Here is an 18216-nt window from a genome sequence, read left to right as displayed (position 1 = left end):
CCTTTTTGTTTTTCTCCTAACCTTCTAAGACCCATAACTTTTATATCTCTCCACCAGCAAAGTTGTATGATGGCTTATTTTTTGCAGGACGAGCTGTATTTTTCATTGGCGCACTTTATTTTATCATATCGTGTATTATGAAGCCATAAAAAATGATGTATAGCGCAAAATTTAAATTTTTTTTTTACAACTGCGCAATTTTGTGCAAAATATTTTTTTCAGAATTCCCAATAAGATAAAACGGACATGTAAACTTTATTCTATGGGTCAGTAAGATTCCACTGACACCAAAATGAAAACTTTTTTTGGTCACCTCAATAACTTTTTTTTTTATTTTCTACCTTCAGTTGAGTTAGGGTTTATTTTTGCACCATGCACTATATTTTTAGTACAACTTTAGTGAATTTCTGTCTTTTTGATAACTTATTAAATTTTTTTTCTGGGATGTCATGTGACTAAAAATCAACAATTTTGTTATTTGGATTTTTTTGTGTTTACACTGTTGACCGTGCACGATCAGGAATATAATCATTTTTAGTTTGGACAAGATAAGATCCCATGTCTCTAAAACATTTCCCACATTCAGAACATGAATATACCGTGTTTCCCCAAAAATACACCATACCCCGAAAGTAAACCCTAGCAGTATTATCGGGGTGGGCTGCAATATAAGCCCTACCCTGAAAATAAGACCTAGGCCAGTGGTCTCCAACCTGTGGACCGCGGTCCAGATCCGGACCGTGGCCGCCAGTAATGCCCGCAGACCCCACCCTTACATCCCCCGCCCTCCTTTGGCTGGTCCCATATCTATCTTACACCTTCATACCGTACGGAAGCTGCAGCGTGTTCCTGCCCCCGGCTGCTAAGCAACAGAAGGAGGTCCCACCGCTGCCGAGAGCTGCAGCTTCCGTACGGTATGAAGGTGTAAGGTACGGTAGTTTATTATGGCAGAGGGGTGGGGGGCACTGTAGGAGTGTGGAGGAGGATGGGGGAAGGGGTGGATGGGGGGCTGTAGCAGTGTGGAGGATGGGAGGCTGTAGCAGTGTGGAGGAGGACGGGGGCTGTAGCAGTGTGGAGGATGGGGGGCTGTAGCAGTGTGGAGGATGGGGGTCTGTGGGAGGATGGGGGGCTGTAGCAGTGTGGAGGATGGGGGGCTGTGGGAGGATGGGGGGCTGTAACAGTGTGGAGGATGGGGGGCTGTGGGAGGATGGGGGGCTGTAACAGTGTGGAGGATGGGGGGCTGTGGAGGATGAGGGGCTGTGGGAGGATGGGGGGCTGTGGAGGATGGGGGGCTGTAGCAGTGTGGAGGATGGGGGGCTGTGGAGGATGGGGGGCTGTAGCAGTGTGGAGGATGGGGGGCTGTGGGAGGATGGGGGTCTGTGGAGGATGGGGGGCTGTAGCAGTGTGGAGGATGGGGGGCTGTGGAGGATGGGGGGCTGTAGCAGTGTGGAGGATGGGGGGCTGTGGAGGATGGGGGGCTGTGGGAGTATGGAGGATGGGGGGCTGTGGGAGTATGGAGGATGGGGGGCTGTGGGAGTATGGGGGGCTGTGGGAGTGTGGAGGATGGGGGGCTGTGGAGGATGGGGGGCTGTAGCAGTGTGGAGGATGGGGGGCTGTGGGAGGATGGGGGGCTGTAGCAGTGTGGAGGATGGGGGGCTGTAGCAGTGTGGAGGATGGGGGGCTGTGGGAGGATGGGGGGCTGTGGCAGTGTGGAGGATGGGGGGCTGTGGAGGATGGGGGGCTGTAGCAGTGTGGAGGATGGGGGCTGTGGAGGATGGGGGGCTGTGGCAGTGTGGAGGATGGGGGGCTGTGTGAGGATGGGGGGCTGTAGCAGTATGGAGGATGGGGGGCTGTAGCAGTGTGGAGGATGGGGGGCTGTGGGAGGATGGGGGGCTGTAGCAGTATGGAGGATGGGGGGCTGTAGCAGTGTGGAGGATGGGGGGCTGTGGGAGGATGGGGGGCTGTAACAGATTTTTATATTTTTTTTTATTTTTTTTTAGTTTTCTATTTGAAAAATGGGAAAAGGAGGGTTGTTTCAATTTTTATTAGGGGGGAGGAGTGCAGATCCACCGAACACCAGGAAGGATGGGCGAGTCCCCGGGCTTCCACAGCAACCCATCGGCAGCCCACAGTTATATATTACAGGGTGCCGATGATTCTACTAGACACCAGGGATTACAGGCATTTACTGTAAATATGCTGTGATCGCTGCTGATGAGCATTTAACCATTTAAATAATGGAAATCAGGGCGATCTCTTTTGTCCACTATTACTGAAAGAAATTTTAATAGGGTGGGAACGCACATGAAGTTTTGCTGCAGTTTTTGATGGTCACCTGACCCCAGAAGAGAATACAGAGGAGAGGAGATAATCCCCCCTTTATAGTTTCCTTCTTTTTGGGGTCACTCCGGGCACTGACTCTAGGGAATGTTCACCAGAGATTTTTCTGCTTATAACAGAATTTAGAAATAAGTGAAATTAGTGCCTGAGCCACCAGGGGGAGCTATGTAAGGGAAGGCAGAGCCACCAGGGGGAGCAATGTAAGGGAAGGCCGAGCCTCCAGGGGGAGCTATGTAAGGGAAGGCAAAGCCACCAGGGGGAGCTATGTAAGGGAAGGCCGAGCCTCCAGGGGGAGCTATGTAAGGGAAGGCAGAGCCACCAGGGGGAGCAATGTAAGGGAAGGCCGAGCCTCCAGGGGGAGCTATGTAAGGGAAGGCAAAGCCACCAGGGGGAGCTATGTAAGGGAAGGCCGAGCCTCCAGGGGGAGCTATGTAAGGGAAGGCAGAGCCACCAGAGGGAGCTATGTAAGGGAAGGCAGAGCCACCAGGGGGAGCTATGTAAGGGAAGGCCGAGCCTCCAGGGGGAGCTATGTAAGGGAAGGCCGAGCCTCCAGGGGGAGCTATGTAAGGGAAGGCCGAGCCTCCAGGGGGAGCTATGTAAGGGAAGGCTGAGCCACCAGGGGGAGCTATGTAAGGGAAGGCTGAGCCACCAGGGGGAGCTATGTAAGGGAAGGCTGAGCCACCAGGGGGAGCTATGTGAGGGAAGGCTGAGCCACCAGGGGGAGCTATGTGAGGGAAGGCTGAGCCACCAGGGGGAACTATGTAAGGGAAGGCTGAGCCACCAGGGGGAGCTATGTAAGGGAAGGCTGAGCCACCAGGGGGAACTATGTAAGGGAAGGCTGAGCCACCAGGGGGAGCTATGTAAGGGAAGGCTGAGCCACCAGGGGGAGCTATGTAAGGGAAGGCTGAGCCACCAGGGGGAGCAATGTAAGGGAAGGCTGAGCCACAAGGGGGAGCCATGTAAGGGAAGGCTGAGCCACTAGGGGGAGCTATGTAAGGGAAGGCTGAGCCACCAGGGGGAGCAATGTAAGGGAAGGCTGAACCACCAGGGGGAGCAAAGTAAGGGAAGGCTGAGCCACCAGGCGGACCTATGTAAGGGAAGGCTGAGCCACTAGGGGGAGCTATGTAAGGGAAGGCTGAGCCACCAGGAGGAGCTATGTGAGGGAAGGCTGAGCCAACAGGGGAAGTTATGTAAGGGAAGGCTGAGCCACCAGGGGGAGCTATGTAAGGGAAGGCTGAGCCACCAGGGGGAGCTATGTAAGGGAAGGCTGAGCCTCTTAGGGCAAGTGACAGACGTGTAAAATCTAGTAGTTTTTACAACTGCAGTGTGAACGGTTGATATTATATAAGTAAATAATTTATAATCACTTTTGTCTCTTCCATCTTTATTCTTGGCCTTGTGTCCCATCCCCCGGTGGCTCATGCTGTCTGTGGCCCCTCTGTGTGCCTTCCCTCCCCTATCCCTCTGTATGAAACTTCCTTCTATTACATTCCACTCTTTTTCCAGCCACAGGGTCAGGTGACCGGAGACATATCCCTCTGCTATATTCATACAAGGGCGATGCCAGACACCTGACCATCAGCCGGGGCCCCTATCACCATCCATTGTGGAGCTTAAGGGGTTAATTACTCTCTGCTCCCATGGGATAGTGCGGCCGTTCATCACATCTGAGCCCCAAATCCTGATGCTGCCCCTAGTGTTCTACCTGGAGCATGACAGGACCCATAGATGACCTTGGAGAGGATCTCTATATAGTCACCTCCCTCAGGTCCTGACTATACAGAACACAGGGGATCACTGGGGCCTGAAGGGTTAATGTCATGTAGATCTAAGGTGGAGCCTCCCCTGAAGACACCTCGGAATTCCCTCTGTAATCCATTACTACATACCTGGGACAACACCTCCTGGAAACATTACATACCCGGGACAACACCTCCTGGAATTATTACATACCCGGGACAACACCTCCTGGAATTATTACATACCCGGGACAACACCTCCTGGAATTATTACATACCCGGGACAACACCTCCTGGAATTATTACATACCCGGGACAACACCTCCTGGAATTATTACATACCCGGGACAGCACCTCCTGGAATTATTACATACCTGGGACAACACCTCCTGGAATTATTACATACCTGGGACAACACCTCCTGGAATTATTACATACCTGGGACAACACCTCCTGGAATTATTACATACCTGGGACAACACCTCCTGGAATTATTACATACCTGGGACAACACCTCCTGGAATTATTACATACCCGGGACAACACCTCCTGGAAATATTACATACCTGGGACAACACCTCCTGGAATTATTACATACCTGGGACAACACCTCCTGGAATTATTCCATACCTGGGACAACCCCTCCTGGAATTATTACATAACTGGGGTAACACCTCCTGGAATTATTCCATACCTGGGGTAACACCTCCTGGAATTATTCCATACCCGGGACAACCCCTCCTGGAATTATTCCGTACCTGGGGTAACACCTCCTGGAATTATTACATACCTGGGACAACCCCTCCTGGAATTATTACATACCTGGGACAACCCCTCCTGGAATTATTACATACCTGGGGTAACACCTCCTGGAATTATTCCATACCTGGGGTAACACCTCTGGAGTTATTACATAACTGGGGTAACACCTCCTGGAATTATTCCATACCTGGGGTAACACCTCCTGGAATTATTCCATACCTGGGGTAACACCTCCTGGAATTATTCCGTACCTGGGGTAACACCTCCTGGAATTATTCCATACCTGGGGTAACACCTCCTGGAATTATTACATACCTGGGACAACCCCTCCTGGAATTATTACATACCTGGGGTAACACCTCCTGGAATTATTCCATACCTGGGGTAACACCTCTGGAGTTATTACATAACTGGGGTAACACCTCCTGGAATTATTCCATACCTGGGGTAACACCTCCTGGAATTATTCCATACCTGGGGTAACACCTCCTGGAATTATTCCATACCTGGGGTAACACCTCCTGGAATTATTCCATACCTGGGGTAACACCTCCTGGAATTATTCCATACCTGGGGTAACACCTCCTGGAATTATTCCATACCTGGGGTTACACCTCCTGGAATTATTACATACCTGGGACAACACCTCCTGGAATTATTACATACCTGGGGTATCACCTCCTGGAATTATTACATACCTGGGGTAACACCTCCTGGAATTTCCTCCTTCACTTCCCTCATACACGGGTGATGGCCCCTCATCCTCTCTTCTTCATCCTCCACTTTATTATTAGTCAGATCTCCCCCCTGATGTGACATATAGAACAATTCATTACAATACAGCAGACAGGAGGAGCAACAGAGACCCCCAAAATCTATCCCCACATCTATGACTGCAGGACCCCCCTATAGAGATATAGGATCAGCCTCATCTACCTGATGCTTCTCTGGGACATTTCCCTCTGGACAGTCCTGGGAATACAGAGGGCGGGGACACCTCTCGGGTGGATTTCTATCAATGACTCCATCTGTAGAGAACACACAGTGATGAATAGATTATTCCATGTGATGATCAGATGATGGGTGTAGTAGTATCTAGGAGACCCTCCACCAATAAAAGTCTCCCCCTCCTTACACTGCTGATCGGCCCCGAAATCCGTCTCCTCTTCTGCTTCATCTTTAATCTCAACCTTAATATCCATCAGATCTTCACCCTTTAGAGGAGAAAAACAAATAAACCGCAAAATAAAAGGGGCTCCCGAATTCTAGCATAACCTGGGGGGGGAGGGGGGCACATGGCACAATGGGTTACATTTCCATGGGAAAGTCACAAAAAAGTTGCAAAACCCCCTCCCCCCCAAAAAAAGTCGCAAGTCACAAAAGTGCCTGTTGAGATAATTTCTAAGTGCGAAAAGCTCCGCTCTCTAACCACATCTTCCACCCACCCGCTAGCTGTTGTAAGACTACAACTCCCAGCATGTCCGAACTGTAAGGGCATGCTGGGAGTTGTAGTTTTGCGACAGCTGGAGAGTCATAGGTTGGGGATTGCTGCTCTAACATGTGTCTCTATATGGTACACAACTACAACTCCCAGCACCCCCTGAGCGTACGCCCTGAATCCCAAGTCCTTAAGGACACAGGGCGTACCTGTACGCCCTGGTCCCGTTTACCGGGTTCAAATAGTTCTCACCAGCAGAGAACGGGTTAAACTCGGAGGGTTCCGGTTGTTACAGGCAGCCAGGACCCACGGCTAATGCTGGGCACCACCGATCGGGCTGATGCCCGGCATTAACCCTTTAGATGCCACGATCAAGGTTGATAGTGGTGTCTAAAACCAAAGTGAAGCTCAGTGGAGCTGATCGGGACTATCGCGGCAAAATCGCAATGTCCCGATCAGCTGAGAGGAGGACGGGAGGGTCCCTGTCGTCTGATCGGCTCCATGCCTGCCTCAGTGCCGAGAACATTGATCAATGCTATGCTATGGCATAGCATTGATCAATATATGTAATCAGAAGATTGCATGTTGTAGCCCAGCGGTCTTCAAACTGTGGCCCTCCAGATGTTGCAAAACTACAACTCCCAGCATGTCCGGACAGCCAACGGCTGTCCGGACATGCTGGGAATTGTAGTTTTGCAACATCTGGAGGGCCACAGTTTGAAGACCACTGCTGTAGCCCCTGGGGGGGACTTAAAAAAAAAAAGGTAATTAAAGTTAATTAACCCCCTCCATATTAAAAGTTTAAATCACCCGGATTTTCCCATGTTTTAATTTTAAATAAAATAATTTAATTAAGAATAAAAATAATCATATGTGGTACCACCGCTTGCGTGAATGTCCGAACTATTAATATATAAGGTTAGCTGAACCGCACGGTCGATGGCGTACACGAAAAAATTGTCCAAAATAGTACATTTTTGTGGCACTTTATATACCATAAAAATATTAATAAATGGCAATCAAAAAGTCCCATTTTTTCTAAAGGAAGGAGGAAAAAAACGTCCTTAAAGGGGTATTCCAGGAAAAAAACTTTTTTTATATATCAACTGGCTCCGGAAAGTTAAACAGATTTGTAAATTACTTCTATTAAAAAATCTTAATCATTCCAATAGTTATTAGCTTCTGAAGTTGAGTTGCTGTTTTCTGTCTAACTCCTCTCTGATGACTCACGTCCCGGGAGCTGTCCAGCTCCTATGGGGATATTCTCCCATCATGCACAGCTCCCGGGACGTGACATCACCATTGAGCAGTTAGACAGAAAACTTCAGAAGCTAGTAACTATTGGAAGGATTAAGATTTTTTAATAGAAGTAATTTACAAATCTGTTTAACTTTCCGGAGCCAGTTGATATATAGATATATATATATATATATATATATATATATATATATATATATATATATATATATATAAAAGTTTTGCCTGTAATACCCCTTTAAGGTGAAAATGAGTCCTTAAGGGGTTAATAAATATTAATACAAAATAAATAAAAAATTTACTAAATTACAGATTTTCTGGTCACATCAGATCCCAAAATGAAGGTGAAAAATGTGGCCAAAACGTCACATAAATGTAAAAGTGATACCGCTAAAAACTGCAGATCATGGCAGAAAAAAAATGAGCCCTCATACAGCCTCATATACAGAAAATAGGGGTCAGCAGAGGGTCACCAATACAATACAGTAACACAGCAATTATCACAGACACTTCCAAAATGGCCTGTGCTGAGGTGATTTCCCCTCGCTGTGTATTGTACAGACAGATTTATCATATGTTCTGCGCCATGTCATGAATTGACGCACGTCAGCACTTTCACAGCTAAAAATTATTGACTGTAAAACGCGTCCCCCACAGACAACAATGGTAAATCCCTCCAATGTTTTTAGAAGGGGTAAGTGACCCAAGAAGTGATGGGGGGGGGGGGGGACATGTCTACTTGTTATATGTTATTGTGGTTCTGATATTTTATTACTACGACTCTGGTTTGAGGATTTGGTATTTTGATCATAGTTATTTATTTATTCTTCCATGAGCAGAGGCGGGGCAACGGGCAGGAGATCGTGGGGGTCCCTACCAAGATCAAACGGAGTTCCCCTTTAATTAGGGTGGGGACTATGGTGTCATGATCAGGGGTTCAATCACTTTAAGACTTTAAAGCCATCTACCTGATGGTTCTCTGGGACATTTCCCTCTGGACAGTCCTGGGAATACAGAGGGCGGGGACACCTCTCGGGTGGATTTCTATCAATGACTTCATCTGTAAGGAACACACAGGGAATGAATGCATCAGTGCTGGATAGATTTCTATGTTACTAGGTAGTGAGAGTGATATCTATATATATGTCTCCTCTTACCGTGTGATGTGAGGGGCCGGTGATCCTCCATCATGACTATGTCCTGGTACAGATCCTTGTGTCCTTCTACATACTCCCACTCCTCCATGGAGAAATAGACCGCCACATTCTGACACCTTATAGGAACCTGACACACAATGATACAGTCATCACCAGACCCCTCCATTACTATATAATGTCCCATCAGTGTCACCTCTCCAGTCATCACCAGACCTGTCCATTACTGTATAATGTCCCAGCAGTGTCACCTCTCTAATCATCACCAGACCCCTCCAATACTGTATAATGCCCCAGCAGTGTCACCTCTCTAATCATCACCAGACCCCTCCATTACTGTATAATGTCCCAGCAGTATCACCTCTCCAGTCATCACCAGACCCCTCCATTACTATATAATGTCCCAGCAGTGTCACCTCTCCAGTCATCACCAGACCTGTCCATTACTGTATAATGTCCCAGCAGTGTCACCTCTCTAATCATCACCAGACCCCTAGATTACTGTATAATGTCCCAGCAGTGTCACCTCTCTAATCATCACCAGACCCCTCCATTACTGTATGTCCCAGCAGTGTCACCTCTCCAGTCATCCACCAGACCCCTCCATTACTATATAATGTCCCAGCAGTGTCACCTCTCCAGTCATCACCAGACCTGTCCATTACTGTATAATGTCCCAGCAGTGTCACCTCTCTAATCATCACCAGACCCCTCCATTACTGTATAATGTCCCAGCAGTGTCACCTCTCTAATCATCACCAGACCCCTCCATTACTGTATAATGTCCCAGCAGTGTCACCTCTCCAGTCATCACCAGACCCCTCCATTACTGTATAATGTCCCAGCAGTGTCACCTCTCCAGTCGTCCCCAGACCCCTCCATTATTGTATAATGTCCAAGCAGTGTCACCTCTCCAGTCATCACCAGACCCCTCCATTAATGTATAATGTCCCAGCAGGGTCACCTCTCCAGTAATCACCAGACCCCTCCATTACTATATAATGTCCCAGCAGGGTCACCTCTCCAGTCATCACCAGACCCCTCCATTAATGTATAATGTCCCAGCAGGGTCACCTCTCCAGTCATCACCAGACCCCTCCATTACTGTATAATGTCCCAGCAGTGTCACCTCTCCAGTCATCACCAGACCCCTCCATTACTGTATAATGTCCCAGCAGGGTCACCTCTCCAGTCATCACCAGACCCCTCCATTACTATATAATGTCCCAGAAGTGTCACCTCTCCAGTCATCACCAGACCCCTCCATTACTGTATAATGTCCCAGCAGTGTCACCTCTCTAATCATCACCAGACCCCTCCATTACTGTATAATGTCCCAGCAGTGTCACCTCTCCAGTCATCACCAGACCCCTCCATTACTATATAATGTCCCAGCAGTGTCACCTCTCCAGTCATCACCAGACCCCTCCATTACTATATAATGTCCCAGCAGTGTCACCTCTCCAGTCATCACCAGACCCCTCCATTACTGTATAATGTCCCAGCAGTGTCACCTCTCCAGTCATCACCAGACCCCTCCATTACTGTATAATGTCCCAGCAGGGTCACCTCTCCAGTCATCACCAGACCCCTCCATTACTATATAATGTCCCAGCAGTGTCACCTCTCCAGTCATCACCAGACCCCTCCATTACTGTATAATGTCCCAGCAGGGTCACCTCTCCAGTCATCACCAGACCCCTCCATTACTATATAATGTCCCAGCAGTGTCACCTCTCCAGTCATCACCAGACCCCTCCATTACTGGATAATGTCCCAGCAGTGTCACCTCTCTAATCATCACCAGACCCCTCCATTACTGTATAATGTCCCAGCAGTGTCACCTCTCCAGTCATCACCAGACCCCTCCATTACTGTATAATGTCCCAGCAGTGTTACCTCTCCAGTCATCCCCAGACTCCTCCATTACTGTATAATGTCCCAGCAGTGTCACCTCTCCAGTCATCACCAGACCCCTCCATTACTGTATAATGTCCCAGCAGTGTCACCTCTCCAGTCATCACCAGACCCCTCCATTACTGTATAATGTCCCAGCAGGGTCACCTCTCCAGTCATCACCAGACCGCTCCATTACTGTATAATGTCCCAGCAGGGTCACCTCTCCAGTCATCACCAGACCCCTCCATTACTGTATAATGTCCCAGCAGGGTCACCTCTCCAGTCACCACCAGACCTCTCCATTACTGTATAATGTCCCAGCAGGGTCACCTCTCCAGTCACCACCAGACCCCTCCATTACTGTATAATGTCCCAGCAGTGTCATCTCTCCAGTCATCACCAGACCCCTCCATTACTATATAATGTCCCAGCAGTGTCACCTCTCTAATCATCACCAGACCCCTCCCTTACTGTATAATGTCCCAGCAGGGTCACCTCTCCAGTCAGCAGCTCAGTGATCCTGTGGATGAGTTCTAGGATCTTCTCCTCATGTATCAGTGAGTGAGGTGGAGGCTTCGTGATGGGGCCCCGGACCCTGCTCCGTCCTCCTGACTCATGGAGATGGCTGCTGGGGGCCACACACTCCCCCCATGTCTTCTTCATTATGGTGTAATCCTGTGTATGGAGAGAGACAATGAGGGGACTGACCCCAGTATTCCTCCCTCACTACAAAGAGGAGATTGTGCCCCCTGTATAGAGCTCTAGTGAGCACATCTGGAATACTGGGGTCAGTTCTGGAGACCTCACCTACAAAGAGACATCCAGAACATAGAGCGGGGCCAAAGATGGGGACAACAATGGTGGAAATGTAGATGGGGGGACAACAATGGTGGAAATGTAGATGGGGGACCAACAATGGTGGAAATGTAGATGGGGGACCAACAATGGTGGAAATGTAGATGGGGGACCAACAATGGTGGAAATGTAGATGGGGGGCCAACAATGGTGGAAATGTAGATGGGGGGCCAACAATGGTGGAAATGTAGATGGGGGGACAACAATGGTGGAAATGTAGATGGAGACAACAATGGTGGAAATGTAGATTGGGGGACAACAATGGTGGAAATGTAGATTGGGGGACAACAATGGTGGAAATGTAGATTGGGGGACAACAATGGTGGAAATGTAGATTGGGGGACAACAATGGTGGAAATGTAGATTGGGGGACAACAATGGTGGAAATGTAGATTGGGGGACAACAATGGTGGAAATGTAGATTGGGGGACAACAATGGTGGAAATGTAGATTGGGGACAACAATGGTGGAAATGTAGATTGGGGGACAACAATGGTGGAAATGTAGATTGGGGGACAACAATGGTGGAAATGTAGATGGGGACAACAATGGTGGAAATGTAGATGGGGACAACAATGGTGGAAATGTAGATGGGGGGACAACAATGGTGGAAATGTAGATGGGGGGACAACAATGGTGGAAATGTAGATGGGGGGACAACAATGGTGGAAATGTAGATGGGAGGACAACAATGGTGGAAATGTAGATGGGGGACAACAATGGTGGAAATGTAGATTGGGGGACAACAATGGTGGAAATGTAAATTGGGGGACAACAATGGTGGAAATGTAGATTGGGGGACAACAATGGTGGAAATGTAGATTGGGGGACAACAATGGTGGAAATGTAGATTGGGGGACAACAATGGTGGAAATGTAGATTGGGGGACAACAATGGTGGAAATGTAGATGGGGACAACAATGGTGGAAATGTAGATGGGGGGACAACAATGGTGGAAATGTAGATGGGGGGGACAACAATGGTGGAAATGTAGATGGGGGGGACAACAATGGTGGAAATGTAGATGGGGACAACAATGGTGGAAATGTAGATGGGGGACAACAATGGTGGAAATGTAGATGGGGGACAACAATGGTGGAAATGTAGATGGGGGGACAACAATGGTGGAAATGTAGATGGGGGGACAACAATGGTGGAAATGTAGATGGGGGGACAACAATGGTGGAAATGTAGATGGGGGGACAACAATGGTGGAAATGTAGATGGGGGGACAACAATGGTGGAAATGTAGATGGGGCCAACAATGGTGGAAATGTAGATGGGGGCCAACAATGGTGGAAATGTGGATGGGGGCCAACAATGGTGGAAATGTAGATGGGGGCCAACAATGGTGGAAATGTAGATGGGGGGCCAACAATGGTGGAAATGTAGATGGGGGGGCCAACAATGGTGGAAATGTAGATGGGGGGGCCAACAATGGTGGAAATGTAGATGGGGACAACAATGGTGGAAATGTAGATGGGGACAACAATGGTGGAAATGTAGATGGGGACAACAATGGTGGAAATGTAGATGGGGACAACAATGGTGGAAATGTAGATGGGGACAACAATGGTGGAAATGTAGATGGGGGACATCAATGGTGGAAATGTAGATGGGGACATCAATGGTGGAAATGTAGATGGGGGACAACAATGGTGGAAATGTAGATGGGGGACAACAATGGTGGAAATGTAGATGGGGACAACAATGGTGGAAATGTAGATTGGGACAACAATGGTGGAAATGTAGATTGGGACAACAATGGTGGAAATGTAGATGGGGACAACAATGGTGGAAATGTAGATGGGGGGACAACAATGGTGGAAATGTAGATGGAGGGACAACAATGGTGGAAATGTAGATGGGGGGACAACAATGGTGGAAATGTAGATGGGGGAACAACAATGGTTGAAATGTAGATGGGGGAACAACAAAGGTGAAAATGTAGATGGGGGAACAACAATGGTGGAAATGTAGATGGGGGCCAACAATGGTGGAAATGTAGATGAGGGGACAACAATGGTGGAAATGTAGATGGGACAACAATGGTGGAAATATAGATGGGGGACAACAATGGTGGAAATGTAGATGGGGACAACAATGGTGGAAATGTAGATGGAGACAACAATGGTGGAAATGTAGATGGGGACAACAATGGTGGAAATGTAGATGGGTCACCTCACCTCTCCGGTCAGCAGGTGGAGGATCTCCAAGGTGAAGTGTAATATTCTCTTAGTCATCTCATTCCTGTCCTTGTCCATCCTTGGGGGATCATTCAGGAGAAGAGGAGACAACTGGGTCAGCTGGAGGGGAAGAGGAGGAGCCAGAATCACAGAACCAGCGACACCATGTAACAAACCCCCTCCTCATGTAATCTGCTTACTACTGGGGTGACACACTGTAACAAACCTCCTCCTCTTGTAATTCTCCTTTCTACTGGGGTGACACACTGTAACAAACCCCCTCCTCATGTAATCTCCTTACTACTGGGGTGACACAATGTAACAAACCTCCTCCTCATGTAATCTTCTTACTACTGGGGTGACACACTGTAAAAAACCTCCTCCTCATGTAATCTCCTTACTACTGGGGTGACACACTGTAACAAACCTCCTCCTCTTGTAATCTCCTTACTACTGGGGTGACACACTGTAACAAACCTCCTCCTCTTGTAATCTCCTTACTACTGGGGTGACACACTGTAACAAACCTCCTCCTCTTGTAATCTCCTTACTACTGGGGTAACACACTGTAGCAAACCTCCTCCTCATGTAATCTCCTTACTACTGGGGTGACACACTGTAACAAACCTCCTCCTCTTGTAATCTCCTTACTACTGGGGTGACACACTGTAACAAACCTCCTCCTCTTGTAATCTCCTTACTACTGGGGTGACACACTGTAACAAACCTCCTCCTCATGTAATCTCCTTACTACTGGGGTGACACACTGTAACAAACCTCCTCCTCATGTAATCTCCTTACTACTGGGGTGACACACTGTAACAAACCTCCTCCTTATGTTATCTCCTTACAACGATATGCTCGTCCAGGACCTGCTGTGTATTTGATGCTGGATGTGTAGGACCTGTGATGATGTCACAAACATGTGACCAGTACATGTGGGGGCGGAGCTCAGCAGGATAGAAGAGATTGCGGATGAAGGACCTGTGAGGATGATCATGTGACAGCAGTGGGCGGAGCTCAGCAGGATAGGAGAGATTGTGGATGAAGGACCTGTGAGGATGGTCATGTGACAGGAGTGGGCGGGGCTTAGTAGTATTAGATGACATTGGACCATAAGGGGAGGGGCTCAGTTACATAGTTACATAGTATGGTTGAAAAAAGACAGACGTCCATCAAGTCCAACCAGGGGATAAGGGGAAGGGATGTAGTTTTATAATTCTGCATAAGTATTAATGTTATTTTGTTCCAGGAATGTATCTAATCCTGTTTTAAAGCTGCTAATTGTTCCTGCAGTGAAGAGGAGACGCGGTGTGAGGTGAGTTTCTATGCAGAGGGTTTGTTACATTGTGTTGTTCCTCTCTTGTTCCTCCTGTCACAATGTAATAGTTCACACTGGTTCTTCCTGTAATAAATAAAGATATATAATAACTATGTGCCACCCAGCTTTATATACTGCTCGCCACCCAGCTTTATATACCGCCCGCCACCCAGCTTTATTAGCTGCCCGCCACCCAGCTTTATTTGCTGTCCACCACCCAGCTTTATTTGCTGCCCGCCACCCAGCTTTATTTGCTGCCCGCCACCCAGCTTTATTTGCTGCCCGCCACCCAGCTTTATTTGCTGCCCGCCACCCAGCTTTATATACTGCCCTCCACCCAGCTTTATATACTAATGTGCCACCCAGCTGTATATACTGCCCGCCACCCAGCTTTATATACTGCCCGCCACCCAGCTTTATATACTGCCCGCCACCCAGCTTTATATTCTAATGTGCCACCCAGCTTTATATACTGCCCGCCACCCAGCTTTATATACTAATGATCCACCCAGCTTTATATACTGCTCACCACCCAGCTTTATATACTAATGTGCCACCCAGCTTTATATACTGCCCGCCACCCAGCTTTATATACTAATGTGCCACCCAGCTTTATATACTGCCCGCCACCCAGCTTTATATACTAATGTGCCACCCAGCTGTATATACTGCCCGCCACCCAGCTTTATATACTGCCCGCCACCCAGCTTTATATACTGCCCGCCACCCAGCTTTATATACTGCCCGCCACTCAGCTTTATATACTAATGTGCCACCCAGCTTTATATACTGCCCGCCACTCAGCTTTATATACTAATGTGCCACCCAGCTTTATATACTGCCCGCCACCCAGCTTTATATACTAATGTGCCACCCAGCTTTATATACTGCCCGCCACCCAGCGTTATATACTGCCCGCCACCCAGCTTTATATACTAATGTGCCACCCAGCTGTATATACTGCCCGCCACCCAGCTTTATATACTGCCCGACACCCAGCTTTATATACTAATGTGCCACCCAGCTTTATATACTAATGTGCCACCCAGCTTTATATACTGCCCGCCACCCAGCTTTATATACTAATGTGCCACCCAGCTTTATATACTGCCCGCCACCCAGCGTTATATACTGCCCGCCACCCAGCTTTATATACTAATGTGCCACCCAGCTGTATATACTGCCCGCCACCCAGCTTTATATACTGCCCGACACCCAGCTTTATATACTAATGTGCCACCCAGCTTTATATACTAATGTGCCACCCAGCTTTATATACTGCCCGCCACCCAGCTTTATATACTAATGTGCCACCCAGCTTTATATACTGCCCGCCACCCAGCTTTATATACTAATGTGCCACCCAGCTTTATATACTGCCCGCCACCCAGCTTTATATACTAATGTGCCACCCAGCTTTATATACTGCCCGCCACCCAGCTTTATATACTAATGTGCCACCCAGCTTTATATACTGCCCGCCACCCAGCTTTATATACTAATGTGCCACCCAGCTTTATATACTGCCCGCCACCCAGCTTTATATACTAATGTGCCACCCAGCTTTATATACTAATGTGCCACCCAGCTTTATATACTAATGTGCCACCCAGCTTTATATACTAATGTGCCACCCAGCTTTATATACTGCCCGCCACCCAGCTTTATATACAAATGTGCCACCCAGCTTTCGCAGTCTTCTGTACAGAATAACTGTCTGGTGTTGCAGCCATATTGGAGATATGATAAGTACCAGGTGTCATTCTGTCCTTCAGGAGTCTTAGTGCAGCTCACAGTTCTTACCCAGCTTTCTAAAACTCCTGATGGGCAGGATACTATAGTGAAATCTGGTTTCTTCTATAAAGCAATTTTCACCTGGGTCTCTGGAGGGAAAGTAAGAATTATGGTGGAATGTATCAAAACCTGTATAAAGGATGAGCGGCGGAGTTGCCCATAGCAACCAATGAGATTGCAATGTGCCACCCAGCTTTATATACTTCCCGCCACCCAGCTTTATATACTAATGTGTCACCCAGCTTTATATACTGCCCGCCACCCAGCGTTATATACTGCCCGCCACCCAGCTTTATATACTAATGTGCCACCCAGCTGTATATACTGCCCGCCACCCAGCTTTATATACTGCCCGCCACCCAGCTTTATATACTGCCCGACACCCAGCTTTATATACTAATGTGCCACCCAGCTTTATATACTAATGTGCCACCCAGCTTTATATACTAATGTGCCACCCAGCTTTATATACTGCCCGCCACCCAGCTTTATATACTAATGTGCCACCCAGCTTTATATACTGCCCGCCACCCAGCTTTATATACTTCCCGCCACCCAGCTTTATATACTAATGTGCCACCCAGCTTTATATACTGCCCGCCACCCAGCGTTATATACTGCCCGCCACCCAGCTTTATATACTAATGTGCCACCCAGCTTTATATACTGCCCGCCACCCAGCTTTATATACTGCCCGCCACCCAGCTTTATATACTGCCCGACACCCAGCTTTATATACTAATGTGCCACCCAGCTTTATATACTAATGTGCCACCCAGCTTTATATACTAATGTGCCACCCAGCTTTATATACTGCCCGCCACCCAGCTTTATATACTAATGTGCCACCCAGCTTTATATACTGCCCGCCACCCAGCTTTATATACTAATGTGCCACCCAGCTTTATATACTGCCCGCCACCCAGCTTTATATACTAATGTGCCACCCAGCTTTATATACTGCCCGCCACCCAGCTTTATATACTAATGTGCCACCCAGCTTTATATACTAATGTGCCACCCAGCTTTATATACTAATGTGCCACCCAGCTTTATATACTAATGTGCCACCCAGCTTTATATACTAATGTGCCACCCAGCTTTCGCAGTCTTCTGTACAGAATAACTGTCTGGTGTTGCAGCCATATTGGAGATATGATAAGTACCAGGTGTCATTCTGTCCTTCAGGAGTCTTAGTGCAGCTCACAGTTCTTACCCAGCTTTCTAAAACTCCTGATGGGCAGGATACTATAGTGACATCTGGTTTCTTCTATAAAGCAATTTTCACCTGGGTCTCTGGAGGGAAAGTAAGAATTATGGTGGAATGTATCAAAACCTGTATAAAGGATGAGCGGCGGAGTTGCCCATAGCAACCAATGAGATTGCAATGTGCCACCCAGCTTTATATACTTCCCGCCACCCAGCTTTATATACTAATGTGCCACCCAGCTTTATATACTGCCCGCCACCC

At 48.0% G+C, this 18216-nt stretch overlaps 1 protein-coding gene across 1 annotated transcript in view; it reads right to left on the bottom strand.

Moving 5' to 3' along the window:
• Positions 1-14583, bottom strand: part of LOC130333998 (uncharacterized) — a 70578-nt gene extending 55995 nt beyond the window's left edge. The window contains 8 exon segments of the mRNA XM_056553857.1: positions 5540-5648; positions 5778-5869; positions 5977-6055; positions 8505-8596; positions 8694-8820; positions 11085-11264; positions 13631-13750; positions 14482-14583. Coding sequence (XP_056409832.1) covers positions 5540-5648; positions 5778-5869; positions 5977-6055; positions 8505-8596; positions 8694-8820; positions 11085-11264; positions 13631-13750; positions 14482-14568 — 886 coding nt within the window. The 5' untranslated portion in view covers positions 14569-14583.
• Positions 14584-18216: the final 3633 nt, after the last annotated feature.

This window comes from Hyla sarda, unplaced genomic scaffold (assembly GCF_029499605.1).
Source record: "Hyla sarda isolate aHylSar1 unplaced genomic scaffold, aHylSar1.hap1 scaffold_422, whole genome shotgun sequence".
Lineage (NCBI taxonomy): Eukaryota > Metazoa > Chordata > Amphibia > Anura > Hylidae > Hyla > Hyla sarda.
Note: the sequence above shows the minus strand (reverse complement) of the source record. Positions and strands in the feature narration are given on the sequence as shown.